The sequence below is a fragment of the Neophocaena asiaeorientalis genome, unplaced genomic scaffold (assembly GCF_003031525.2).
Source record: "Neophocaena asiaeorientalis asiaeorientalis breed wild unplaced genomic scaffold, Neophocaena_asiaeorientalis_V1.1 scaffold601, whole genome shotgun sequence".
NCBI lineage: Eukaryota > Metazoa > Chordata > Mammalia > Artiodactyla > Phocoenidae > Neophocaena > Neophocaena asiaeorientalis.
This window is the reverse complement of record NW_020174793.1, coordinates 1,619,429-1,632,361: the sequence shown is the minus strand read 5'-3', so window position 1 is coordinate 1,632,361 and position 12,933 is coordinate 1,619,429. Positions and strand designations below refer to the sequence as shown.

General features: G+C 35.9%; 1 protein-coding gene across 1 annotated transcript in view; it reads left to right on the top strand.

The window, feature by feature from the left end:
- ARHGAP42 (Rho GTPase activating protein 42) overlaps positions 1 to 12,933 on the top strand; it is a 282,967-nt gene that overhangs the window by 222,399 nt on the left and 47,635 nt on the right. Inside the window, exons 9-12 of the mRNA XM_024760359.1 lie at positions 5,771 to 5,871; positions 7,575 to 7,684; positions 10,024 to 10,102; positions 11,491 to 11,530. Coding sequence (XP_024616127.1) covers positions 5,771 to 5,871; positions 7,575 to 7,684; positions 10,024 to 10,102; positions 11,491 to 11,530 — 330 coding nt within the window. The remainder of the gene's footprint in view (positions 1 to 5,770; positions 5,872 to 7,574; positions 7,685 to 10,023; positions 10,103 to 11,490; positions 11,531 to 12,933) is intronic.

Genomic DNA, 12,933 nt, shown 5'->3' with positions numbered 1-12,933 from the left:
TGCCTCACACTAAGAAAGTTTTTTCTCACAAAAATTAATAAAAAGCCCTTCAAACTTGTATAACTAGGGTCCTTTCTTGTCATAAAGTAGAACGAGTGTGACTAAATTAACTCTCTATTTCAAACCAGAATGCCCTAAAGCACTCTCTTACTGTTTGTGCTAAAGGAACAGTTGTTTTTTATTTCCAGTGCATCATGGACCAGTGTCCTCGTAAAACACAAAATTACGTGCTTGTATTTTGCAGTAATCTCAAATTGCTCTGAAAGTTTTGAAATGCTTATTCTCACTTTCTGTACTTTTTCTCACATACTGGGACTAACAGACTACATGCAGTAGCACTGCTCCAAGTCTCCCTATCCGTAGACAATACATCAATGTAGTTGTTTTGGTTAGAAGACATTATAGTTAAAGGGTTTGAGATGCGGAAGCTGTAGATGTTTGGTTGACTGTGAAAGTTTTTTGGACATGATGCAAAATGATCACTAAAATGCCAACATATTTTATATTTTACATGCCTAGGTGATGCTCATTTGTTCCTTAGCAATATGCAAGCGAATAACAGTTTGATCCAGTTATCTTGGCAAACATTTATTACTACATAGGTGGTAGAGGGCTGCTGGCTCAGGAGGTCCGGTTCCAGGACTTCCTGTCTCGTAACTATCTACGTTTGACCAGTCTGCTGCTTTCAGATGTTAAAATGGTAAATCTGATTACCTGCCTATCTATTCTCTAATTAGAATATCATAAATAGGTTTTACCAAAATTTCTTGAAAAAGACCGATTCTTTGGTCATATATACAGTATATGGATTTGACTCAGGACTCTAAGGTAATGTTTGAATACTGAATAATTATTCCATATTTGAGAGCCTCACTGTGAGGGCACCTGGAGGGGAGCTCACATTTTGCTGAGTGGAAGAATTTGTGGATAATGAGGCCTGTTCAAACCTGCATCTGGTAGAGGAGGTGCCATCCTCTTGCCTGAAGAGTTTTTATTCATTTTAACTCAGTAATACTTTATTTCTTGAGATTCCCCCCCTCATTGTTAACACAGTTGTTGAAAGCTTTGTGAGTATACAATATCTTGTTCTAAACAAAAAAGCTTTGGATTACCTAGCAAAATTCTTGTGTACATAACCTTCAAATATGCCCTGTTCAATTGCTACTTGGGAGTTTATCCATTGGGTGGTGCCGTGGTTTGCTTACCCATTCCCCAGCTGTTGGAATTTGTATCAAACTAAAAGCATAGTTCCTACCATACGACCCAGCAATCCCACTACTGGGCATATACCCTGAGAAAACCATAATTCAAAAAGAGTCATGTACCAAAATGTTCATTGCAGCTCTATTTACAATAGCCAGGACATGGAAGCACCCTAAGTGTCCATCAACAGATGAATGGATAAAGAAGATGTGGCACATATATACAGTGGAATATTACTCAGCCATAAAAAGAAATGAAATTGAGTTATTTGTAGTGAGGTGGATGGACCTAGAGTTTGTCATACAAAGTGAAATAAGTCAGAAAGAGAAAAACAAATACCGTATGCTAACACATATATATGGAATCTAAGGGGAAAAAAAAAGGTCATGGAGAACCTAGGGGCAAGACAGGAATAAAGTCACAGACCTACTAGATAATGGACTTGAGGATACGGGGAGGGGGAAGGGTAAGCTGGGACAAAGTGAGAGAGTGGCATGAACATATATACACTACCAAACGTAAAATAGATAGCTAGTGGGAAGCAGCCACATAGCACAGGGAGATCAGCTCAGTGCTTTATGACCACCTAGAGGGGTAGGATAGGGAGGGTGGGAGGCAGGGAGATGCAAGAGGGAAGAAATATGGGGACATATGTATGTGTATAACTGATTCACTTTGTTACAAAGCAGAAACTAACACACCATTGTAAAGCAATTATACTCCAATAAAGATGTTTTAAAAAATAAAAATAAAAGCATAGTTCCTTTAATAATTTCAGGGCTGGATGGGTGGACAAAATGCAGTGTTTTATGCACCTGTCTGATGTTGGTATCTTTTGTTCTAAGATACCTGACTTCTCCTCTGAGTCAGGCTGAACTGATCATAAAGTCCTTTGTGGCACTGACCTTTTTTTTCTGAGAGTTCCTGTCCCTCTAAATGATAACATCTACTCTTAGGCTACAAAACTCAGGTAAATCTTCAACTCTAGTGTCTCTCTGTAGCCTGGGACCAAGTCTGTCCGTTTATCTTGTCGATTAACTTTGAACCCACACCTTCTCTCCATCTCCACAGTCTTGCAGTGACCTCCTAACTGTTCTCTTTTCTCCTCCAAGCTTGTCCAGCTCAGTGCATTCTCAGAGAGCTTCCAGCAGCTCCCTGCAGTGCTTGCTTGGTTGTGCCTATCCTGTGATGGCCCTGGCCGTGCATGGCATTCAAGGCTCTCACAGTTGGGCTCCTCTCTTTTTAGCATCCTCTCTTATGATGTTGTCTTCCTGCTCCCACGGCAGCTTCCATCTCCATTTTTCTCTATATCTACCTGTGTTATTTTTATAGCTTTAGCGAGGTAAACTTGGCATGCATCAAACTGCACATATTTAAAAAGTACAGTTTGATCAGTTTTGCCATATGTATGCACCTGTGAAGCCATCACCACAATCAACATAATGAACATATTCATCACCTTCAAAAGTGTTCTTATGCCCCAATATAATCCCTCCCTCCTTTAATTCCCACTTACCATCCACCCCTCTTCCCCTTGCCTAGGGATTTAAAAAGAAAAAATGAATGGATTTATATGCTGTTGGAATTATTTTTCTATAAGGGACAAGTATGCAAAGCCCCTTTCTACTTGGAATCTTTGAAAGGATTTATATTAAGAAAATCTGACCAGTTCACTAAGACATATTGATTGTACTCTTGCTGTCACTGAATAAGTCCTGTGGGGAACAGAAAATGAGATGAAGAATATGGCTTCAGGGTGTTTATTCTGTAATGGAAGGCACAAGATTAACTCACACAACTAGCAGCCAGTGATCAATAGTAAATATCAGAGCTGTAAATTGAGTGATAAATGGAGATGGATGTAATGGGGTGGTAGCAGATTATTGCTGTTTAGACATAGCATTCCACTTTATCTGGATATGTGGTTTGTATGTTACCCACCTCTAGGCAAACATTAAATTACGTTCTAGTAGACTCCAGTTTAACCAGGAAGAGCATGGGGTCCAGAGTCAGACAGAACTATGTTGGAATTTTATGCTACCTGTTAACTGGGTGATTCTCGGTAGGCGACTTTCTGAGTTCAGTCTCCTCATTTATAGAAGAGGGATATTTATATCTGTCTCACAATAATATTGCAGGAATTAGAGATAGTGTATGTAAAGTGTCTTTGTTATCAGTAGTGGTGCATAATAATACCACTGTGCTTCTAGGAGCCCTTACTATTCTGTGTAATTTATATTTGTCTCATTTAATTCTTAAGACAACTCCTGAAAAATATCATTCCTCTGAAAAGAACAACTCCAATCACATGTCCTATTGATGAAGAAAGTAGTACCATCTGCAGCTCTTAAGCTTTATTTTCTTTTATGTAAAATGTACTTTATAATGTCTGACTTTAAAAGTTCCTAGATAAAATGTTGGCACTTAGTAGGTATTCAGTGAATGTTAATTCCCTCCCATTCCACAGACATCATCTCAGCAACCTCAGATGATCACTGGGTAAAATCTTGTTTTGTTTTGCAACTTTAGAGCTATAATAAATTCTATTTACCCAGACTTTTTTTAGGGACTTCAGAATTGCTTGCCTAAGAACGTCTGCCCTGGCCTGGTGCCAGGCAACTTTAAAGAAAGCAGCATGTGTGTGCAGCACACTTGAAGATTGAATGCATGAGGTTCTGAACTTAAGATGGAGGCAGGAAAAAAACACCTTGGGTCTAAAATGTCATCAGAGTGTTGCAGCAGCTTTATTTAAAAATTACAGTTAATATTGCTTCATAAATCGCTTCCTAAGTAGTAAAGTCACTATAAGGATTTCTATCCAGCCACTTTCCACTAATCAGCTCTAAGCCTGTAAGTGTTTTACACCACATGTAACAGAGTTATCAACAAGTATTGTTAAGTATTATAGCGTGAAATGGTCCCAAAACAGAATTGAAGTTAATTGTAGTAATCTTTTGTGATTATCAAGTATATAGCTGCACCCCATAATTTTAAAATCTGGAGTGGTTAAAGCTAAACATGACACCAAGGGCACTATTATTATAGAAAAAAAATTCAAATGGCTCATGAAACACTTTTCTCAAGTGGTGCATCTTTACAATTCAGTTTCTTGCTTTTGGATATATGGTTGTAAAACCAAGCCAGCAATAACATTGTACATAATTGTTGCTAGAGAGATCCAGGTGTTAAGCCAAATGGGACCCTACATGAAGAAGCTATAGGAAACAAACTCCATTTTCAACCCTCTCAGCCCTCTACGGCATTTGGGTGCAGGATAATTGGCTTCCCTGGGGAAAAGCTGAAGGTTTTCTACCCGGGTCATGAAAAAATTGAACTTATGGTGCATCCCTGTGCCCTGGTGAAGCATCATTAAACAGTTTTTAAGACTACTGGATGATTAAGTGGCACACTATGGGAAAGGGTTGCACACCACAGCAGGATTGTGTTTATGGGGAAAAAGAAAGTGAGCAGTTTACATATACAGCTTTTAATATAAATGGTAGAAATTATTTTCCTTTTAAAGAGTAATTTGAATTCACTTTTTTCAGATTAGTGTTAAGAGGAAATAACTCTATGGTCAGTAAAGTCTTAGAGAAAGATGAGTGATTCATTCCTTCTTTCACTTAACAAATCTTTATTGAGGAACAACTGTATGTCTGTCCCTGTTCTAAGGATTAAGAATATACTAGTCAGCAGGACATCACTTGTTCCTGTTCTCATAGAGCCTTAGTGATGGAGACAGACAATAAATTGGGTGAATTAGTAAAATGTTAGTCATATCAGTGGTAAAGTGAAGAAATAAAGTTAAAACAAGAAAGAGACATAAGAAATATCAAGGTGAGGGTGTTGTGATGTTAGCTATCTCTACAGAAAAGGCCATTTTATAAAGGTGGCATTTAGTAAAAGACCTGAAAGAAATGACATTGTCATGCAGCTATCTGAAGGAAAAGTAGTCCAGTTAAGTGCAAATGCTCTGGGGTAGAAATGCATTCACTGAGTGCTGAGATCAGCAAGAGGGCCAGTGTAGCTGGAGTAGAGTATATGAGGCAAAAGGCAGTGAGATCAATACTGAGGAGCCAGATCATGTGGGGCCTTTGGTTTTTATCTGGGGTAATGTGGGAAATGACTGGAGAGTTTTGAACAAAGGGGTGAAATGACCTGGCTAAATTTTTAGCAGGGTATTTCTGGCAGTTTCAAAAATAGAGGACAAAGATAGAAGTAAGAAGACCTGTTATAGTACCTCAGACTGTCATTTCTCATGCTTCCTACCTCTACGGGATGCAAGTATACCACTTTTACAGATGAGATAACTGAAGTTCAGATCTAAAGTAACTCTTGAGTTTACAGAGTGAGTGTCGGTACTGTAAATAAAGCCAAGTTGTTTGGCTGCAAGACACTCTACCCTATACCACTCTTGCTCCAGACTAGCCTTTCTCACTCACAGTAAGCATTCCCAACTTGCATGGTCTATGGAAATACTCACTTGTGTTTCATAGCATCGAAAACTGTACAAACTTAGATACAGATCATTTATTAACAATCTGTAATGTTTGTTTCCTTACACTAGGACCGCTTGGTTTTACATGGATTAAACACTATTGTACATATGATAAGGGAAGTAAAACATTTACAATGAGTGTTTCAGAAATGAAATCCAGTGGGAAAATGGTGAGTTGTTTTTGTTTTTTAATTGAGCTTGTTATTTAAGTAATGGAAGCAAAACAAACAAAAATCATGTGTGTTTATTTTTCTAATAAACGTGCTCACAATTTTTAAAAATTGAAAAGTCAAAAATTTTTCTCTCTTTAGTGACCTTGAAGACTTATAAAGAGTGGCCAGGATTTTTCTTTTATTTTGGCCATGGAATGTTTATAAGCAGTTATATTAAATGTAGGGACACCTTGGTAGGTGTCATCTCCTATCCCTGGCAGCAGAGTTGTTTGCGTTGTTGGTTGGCCAGCAGCCCATAGAGACTGTCAGTGGCTGGTCCAGGCTCACTGCGTCTGCATCTTTCTTCCAGGTGGTCTCTTGTGGGAGCCCGGGTTTGCCCCTGCATGCCACTTCCTTTTCTGCACTGTGTACTACTTACTGAAACGCTGGCCAGCAAAGTTTCTCAGAAGAAATCAATCAATGCTTATTTACCCCTAAAGTAAATCAGTCACTGAATGTCTCGCATGGGTAGTGAACAGTACAGAACAAAGTGTACCTTATATGCGGAAGTGCTACAGAATACAACGCCTTTATTGCATGTAGTGTACACTCTTTTTGTGAGTTAAGATATGAATATGGCAAACAATTGGACCTGTGAATTAAATAATTGAGCCGTCATCTAAGAATCCTAGAGCTGGGAGTTATCCTAAAGATTATTTAGGCTAGCCTCATTTTACCTGATTAAAAAATAAAGACAATAGAAAGTAAGTGACTTACTCAGCTAATTTGTGGTATAGATCATGGCAGAGGTAAATGTTGATCTAACTTAGACACATACTCAAATACATCAGCTGAAACTTATTGTGCTTGGGCATTCATTAGAGTCTAATAATTCAAAGTAAGAGACATAAAATAAAGGAGAACATACCAGAGAAAAAGAAACCTTAGGTGGCTACTCTCACAAGAAGTTATTAAATGCTATAATCATGCCTAGTTTCTACTCTAAAAGTTTCATAAGAAAAGATATTGCCCAAAAGTCAGTTTATGTGACAGTCAGTGAGCTAATAATAAATAGACCAAGCCAGAGTTCTATTAATAAAAGAGATTTGCAACCAGAGACAATAGAATTAACCAGGCATTAGGTAAATATTCCCCTTAAAACTGACTGGCATTTCAGGTATAGAAGAGAATTATGAATTGAGCCTATGTTGGATCCTGTCAAAAGAGGTTTAGTTTAGTTTTAGCAGCAGACTACTAGTCGGTTACCAGCAGGGGAATCACGTGGTGTGCATGATAGTAATAGCATTATAGCAAGTATCTACTAGAACTTTATAATTTTGGTAGCTCTCTTGAGGCTTGAGCCAGCTATCATTTAATACTCTACGGCTCCAATACAAACACACACACACACACATATTATAGTATAATTTAACTTTGTAAGTAAATATGTTGAAGGGTACTAGACAGGCATGTCACAGAATTCTTTGAATAAAACATGTATATGTGATTAATTTATTAATAAATGGTTTGGTGTATTACAGTTGGGCAGTTAACATTAGGCAGAAGTCTTTGTATTTATAGAAACAGGATGTGATTATGATCTTTATACATAAACTGTACTCTAAGTTGTCATCTTAATATGGAAACTTTAGGTGGTGTATTTAATATATTTCAGTTCACCTTGTCATCATGTCAGTAATGTGCTCCACTTCTTGTTTCAGAATGGCCTCGTTACTAGCTCACCAGAAATGTTTAAATTAAAATCCTGTATCCGACGAAAGACAGATTCAATTGATAAACGATTCTGCTTTGACATAGAAGTAGTCGAAAGGTTTGAACTTTTCACTTTATATTTTTTAATAATCTAAATTATTTGTTTCTATGTATAGATGTAAATATGAAACAGCATAAAGTGCTTGTTTTTCAGTCTCTTTTTTAAAGACAATATATATGTTTATTTCATTCTTTCACTTGTTTATTCAACAAATAAGTATTGCATGATGCTTTCGAAAAAATAACTCAGACACAGAGTGCTACCAAAGGGTAATATCACTCAGAGAAGAATCTGGAAAAATCAATAAAGATGACTGCCTTAGGAGAAAGTGCATATTGTGGACCGAGGTCCCCATCAAAATGAAGAAACCTGACGGCATTGTTCATGACTCCTGGGTCAGCCTTTTTGTATGATTTTGAAATCTAGTGGTCTTGTTCCCAAGGAATAATAAGACACAACTGCAAATTCCATAAGCTTCCTTTAGCCAGTGAAAATCAGTGCCTACCATGTACACAACACTGTTCTGGGCATTCTTAGCCACAGAATATTGGGAGAGACATAAAGCTCTTTGTGCATTCAAGCTTATCATGTAGTGGAATTATTTAGCTCTGTTCCTTTATTGTTTCAATACAAGTAGAATAGAAACAAAATAAGGAGGAGTATGTTTCTTGATCTGTGTTGCATTCCATAATCTATTTTTCTTCCCCTGCATTACCACTATGCTTTTCTGAATACCTCTAGCTTTGTGTGTGTGTGTGTGTGTGTGTGTGTGTGTGTATACACTGTACATATACTCTGACATATTATATACACTGTTATATACTATAGCTTACGTACGATAGCTTGTTAACTGTTTAGTAGGGCATGGCCTTGTTCTTATGCTTCTTTAAAATAGTGTTAGCTATTTTGGCCCTGTGTTCTTATGCTTTATAGATCTGCTTATTAAGTTTCCCTTTCTCTCCAAAACATCCTTTGGGATTTTTGACTGGAGTTCCATTAAAGTTATTAAATTTCAATAAATTAATCAATGGTGAGTTGAACTCTCCCAAGGACTTTACATATCTTTTACATATATATTTTTTTCAGATTTGTTTTCGGGTATATTCTTTTTATTTAAATTTTGAATAAAGTTCTTTAGTAGAAACTCTTTTTTTGTTTTATGGTTAAGATTGCCATAGAGAAAGGCTATTAATTTTTTTTTTTATATATCAATCTATATACAGTACAGTTGTTGAACTCTTGGTTTTAATAGTTTTGTGGTAGGAACTTCTGGTTTTTCTATGTAGATAAATACCAACATGTTAGTGGTTTCTCTTTTCTTTTTTCCGACACTTTCTAGATATATCCTTGGAGCACACTGTTAAACTCTGTGCTTTAGTTGTTTCATCTGTAAAACAAGGATAATCAGTACCCACATCAAAGGGTTGTTGTGAGGAATAGATGAGATAATAAAGGAGACATACTTATAACACAGTGCTTGGTGCATAATAAACAGCCAACAAGTATTGATTGTTGTTATTATTTGTGTTTTACACTGACTTAAATTCTCTAAGATAAAATTACCTTGATCTTTATAATACATTTTCCCTTTTCCTATCAGTCTAATGAGCTGTTTTCCTGTTTACTTAGAGATATATGCCTTTATCACAGTTTTAACTCACTCCAGGCTTTTAACCACACAATATTTAAATGAAATTTCCTTCTTCATGTACCTTTTCTCAGAACCCTCTAGTTTTCTTTTTATCTTATGGACAGCCTCCACAATTAATTAGATTAATTTTACTTTTTTCTGAATTTTCTATTTTTCTCTCTCTTATATTGGTTTCCTTCCTCCCTTTGCTTGCTTGTTTCTTGAAGCACATCCTCAAGTTGCTATCTCAGAATGGGTGCATGGGAGAGAGTTGTTTTTATACATATTAATTGTAATATTGTGATCATTGTATATGTAAACACTTTAGTTTTAGTGTCTTCTTAATAATTGACTGGTTATAGTATAAGGCTTTCCATATTGCTATATACTCATTGTAATTATTTTTAGTGACTAGTTGTACCACGTTGGGTCATAATCTTAATCATTCTCATACTGTGGAATGTTTTGGTGCTTTTGAACTTCTGTGAATGTAGCTTTTCATCCTTTTTGGTCATTTCAGGGGAAATAGTATGAGCCTAAGCTCCTTCAGATAGTTTTATACCTAAAACACTTATTGATGTCATTTTTTAAATTCCTTCTTTTTTCTTCTCTTTCCTATCTTCTTTTCTCTCTTTTCATTTCTTTTTTCTCTTTCCTGCTTTTTCTTTAAATTTTACTTTTAAAGTTAGCTAAGAATTTTAAAAAAATAATTAATGTGTAAAGGCATAAAAGTAGTAAATTGAATATATAAAATATTTTTTAATAGGCATGGAATCATCACATTGCAAGCCTTTTCAGAAGCTAATCGGAAACTCTGGCTTGAAGCCATGGATGGGAAGGAACCGGTAGGGATATGACATATTCTGTAATTTAGATTTTATTGTTCTAATAATTGCAAAGTACATCTGAAAAAAATTTTATATGTCTGTAGTGTATTTGAAAATATTAAAATAGCAAATAGAGGAGTAGAGACTCTTACTGTTTTCCTAGTGTTGCGTCACTGGCACATAACACCAACTTCTTAATTCATTTCCCCAGGGGACTTCCAGGACTAATTTAAAACCCTAAAATTACTTTAAAAAATTACTTATTATCATTAATTTGGCTACATTGATTAGATTATTTTATTTAGTTAATAATTCTTGAGTGCCCACTCTGCAAGGCTTGTGCTAGGCTTTATGATCAACATGATGAACACGTTTCAGGGAAAGAACTAATCCTGGTCCTAGACCATTGTTTAAAAATCTCCTTTGCTAAAACTGTTTGTGGCTTAACATTTTCCCTCTATCCAGATCCCCATTTTTATAATAGTTATTTTGATGTTGACATAATTTACTTAAAATTATCAGGGAGGCTTATATAAAAAAGGGAATAAATCATTGATAACTTTTGTGAAGAACACTGCAATAAATGATTAGAGGCATGAGCACACAGAGCAAATAGGATGCACCAGCCTGTCCCTTGAAAACTATCTTTTAAATGGCAGAGAACCTGTGACCATTCTTCTGAAAAGTACCTATGCAACAACACAGCTACACAAAGTGTGGTCCCCAGACTGAGTCCATCCTACAAACCGTTACCAGGCTACAATAAGATGAGTGCAGAGATTATGATTAAGCATCTGGAAAATTTTATAGCAATGAGAAGTCATTTTACATCTGTTGAATTTAATAATAAAAAATTTGGACTCTGCATCTATTCTTTATTATGTGTATTACCTTTAAATTTTATTGTAATTTATAAAAATGTCAGTCAGTGACAGATTAAAAATTAAAAACAAAGGAGATTGGTTCTTTACCACTAACAGTTGAGGGGCAAGCCCTGACCTAGAAGAAATTTAGAAGACAGTGTGATAGCTCAACAAGTACAAGTTAGGATTGTACACACTGAGAAAAAAACGCTAAGCAGATAATTTAAGGAAGGAACAATCAGGTGAAATCCATCATGAGATACTTCCTGAAGAAGGGAAATTATGCATCATGTTGGAGAATAGAATAAGATGCTTAGATCAGAGGGAAAGAGGTAAAACTTTGCCCAGGGCAGGACAGCCGGGGATGGAAAGGAGTGGGAGGCTTGGAAGTCAGGTTGGGGAGATGGCATTGTGGACACAGTAGTTGTAAGACCTTGAAATCAAGACACTCCCTTTGTGTATCAATGTACCAATATCACCCTGGTAATCTTCTGTGCTGGGTCATTAATTGCAAGTAACTGACTGACTTCCTTTGTTTTTTAGATTTATACTCTGCCTGCGATTATTAGCAAGAAAGAAGAAAGTAAGTCATTCTAATAATTATTTCAAATGTTATCACATAGATTTTTTTTTAGTTGAAGTACCATGTTAGTTTCAGGTGTACAACATAGTAATTTAATCTTTGTATACACTGTGAAGTGATTACCGCAATAAGTCTAGTACCATCTGTCACCATACGATTGTCCCCCTTCATCCATTTCACCCACCCTCCAACCCCCTTCCCTTCTGATAACCATGAATCTGTTCTCTATATCTGAGTTTGGTTTCATTTTCTTTGTTTGTTTTGTTTTGTATATTCCACATATAAGTAAAATCATATGGTATTTGTCTTTCTCTGACTTACTTCACTTAGCATAATGCCTTTGAGGTCCCTCCATGTTCTTGCAAATGGCAAAGTTTCCTTTTTTGCAGCTGAGTAGTTGTCCATTGCGTATATATAGCATGTCTTCTTTATCCAGTCCTCCACCAATGGAAATTTAGGTTATATCCATATCTTGGGTATTGTAAATAATGCTGCAATGAACATAGCAGTGTATATATCTTTTTGAATTAGTGTTTTCATTTTCTTTGGATAAATACCCAGAAGTAGAATAGCTGGATCATATGGTAGCTCTGTTCTTAAACTTCGAAGTACCTTTTTACTATTTTCCATAGTGGCTGCACCAATATACTTTCCCACCAATAGTGTACAGAGTTTCTCTTCTCTCCACATCCTCTACAAAACTTGTTATTTCTTGTCTTTTTGATGATAGCCATTATAGCAGGTGGGAGGTGATATTTCATTGTGGTTTTGATTTGTATTTCTCTGATGATTAGTGGTGTTGAACATCTTTTCATGTGCCTGTGGGCCGTCTGTATGTGTTTTGGAAAAAATATCTACATAGATCCTCTGCCCATTTTTTAATCAAATTGTTTTTCACTATTGAGTTGTTTGAATTCTTTATATATTTTGGATATTAACTCCTTATCATATATGATTTGCAAATATTTTCTCCCATTCAGTAGGTCACCACTACATTTTGCTGATGGTTTCCTTTGCTGTGCAGAAGCTTTTCTGTTTGATGTAGTCCCACTTGTTTATTTTTACTTTTGTTGCCTTTGCTTTTGGGGTCAGATTCAAAAATTCCATGCCAACACTGATATCAAGGAGCTCATTGCCTATGTTTTCTTCTAAAAGTTTTATGGATTCAGGACTATTTTAAGTTTTAATCCATTTTGAGTTGATTTTTGTGTGTGGAATAAGATAGTGGTCTAGATTCATTTCTTTGCATGTGTCTGTCCAGTTTTCCTAGCACCATTTATTGAAGAGACTGTCTTTTTCCCACGGTATATTCTTTACTCCTTTGTCTTAAATTATTTATTCATATATATATATATATATATATATATATATATATATATATATATATATATATGTGTGTATTT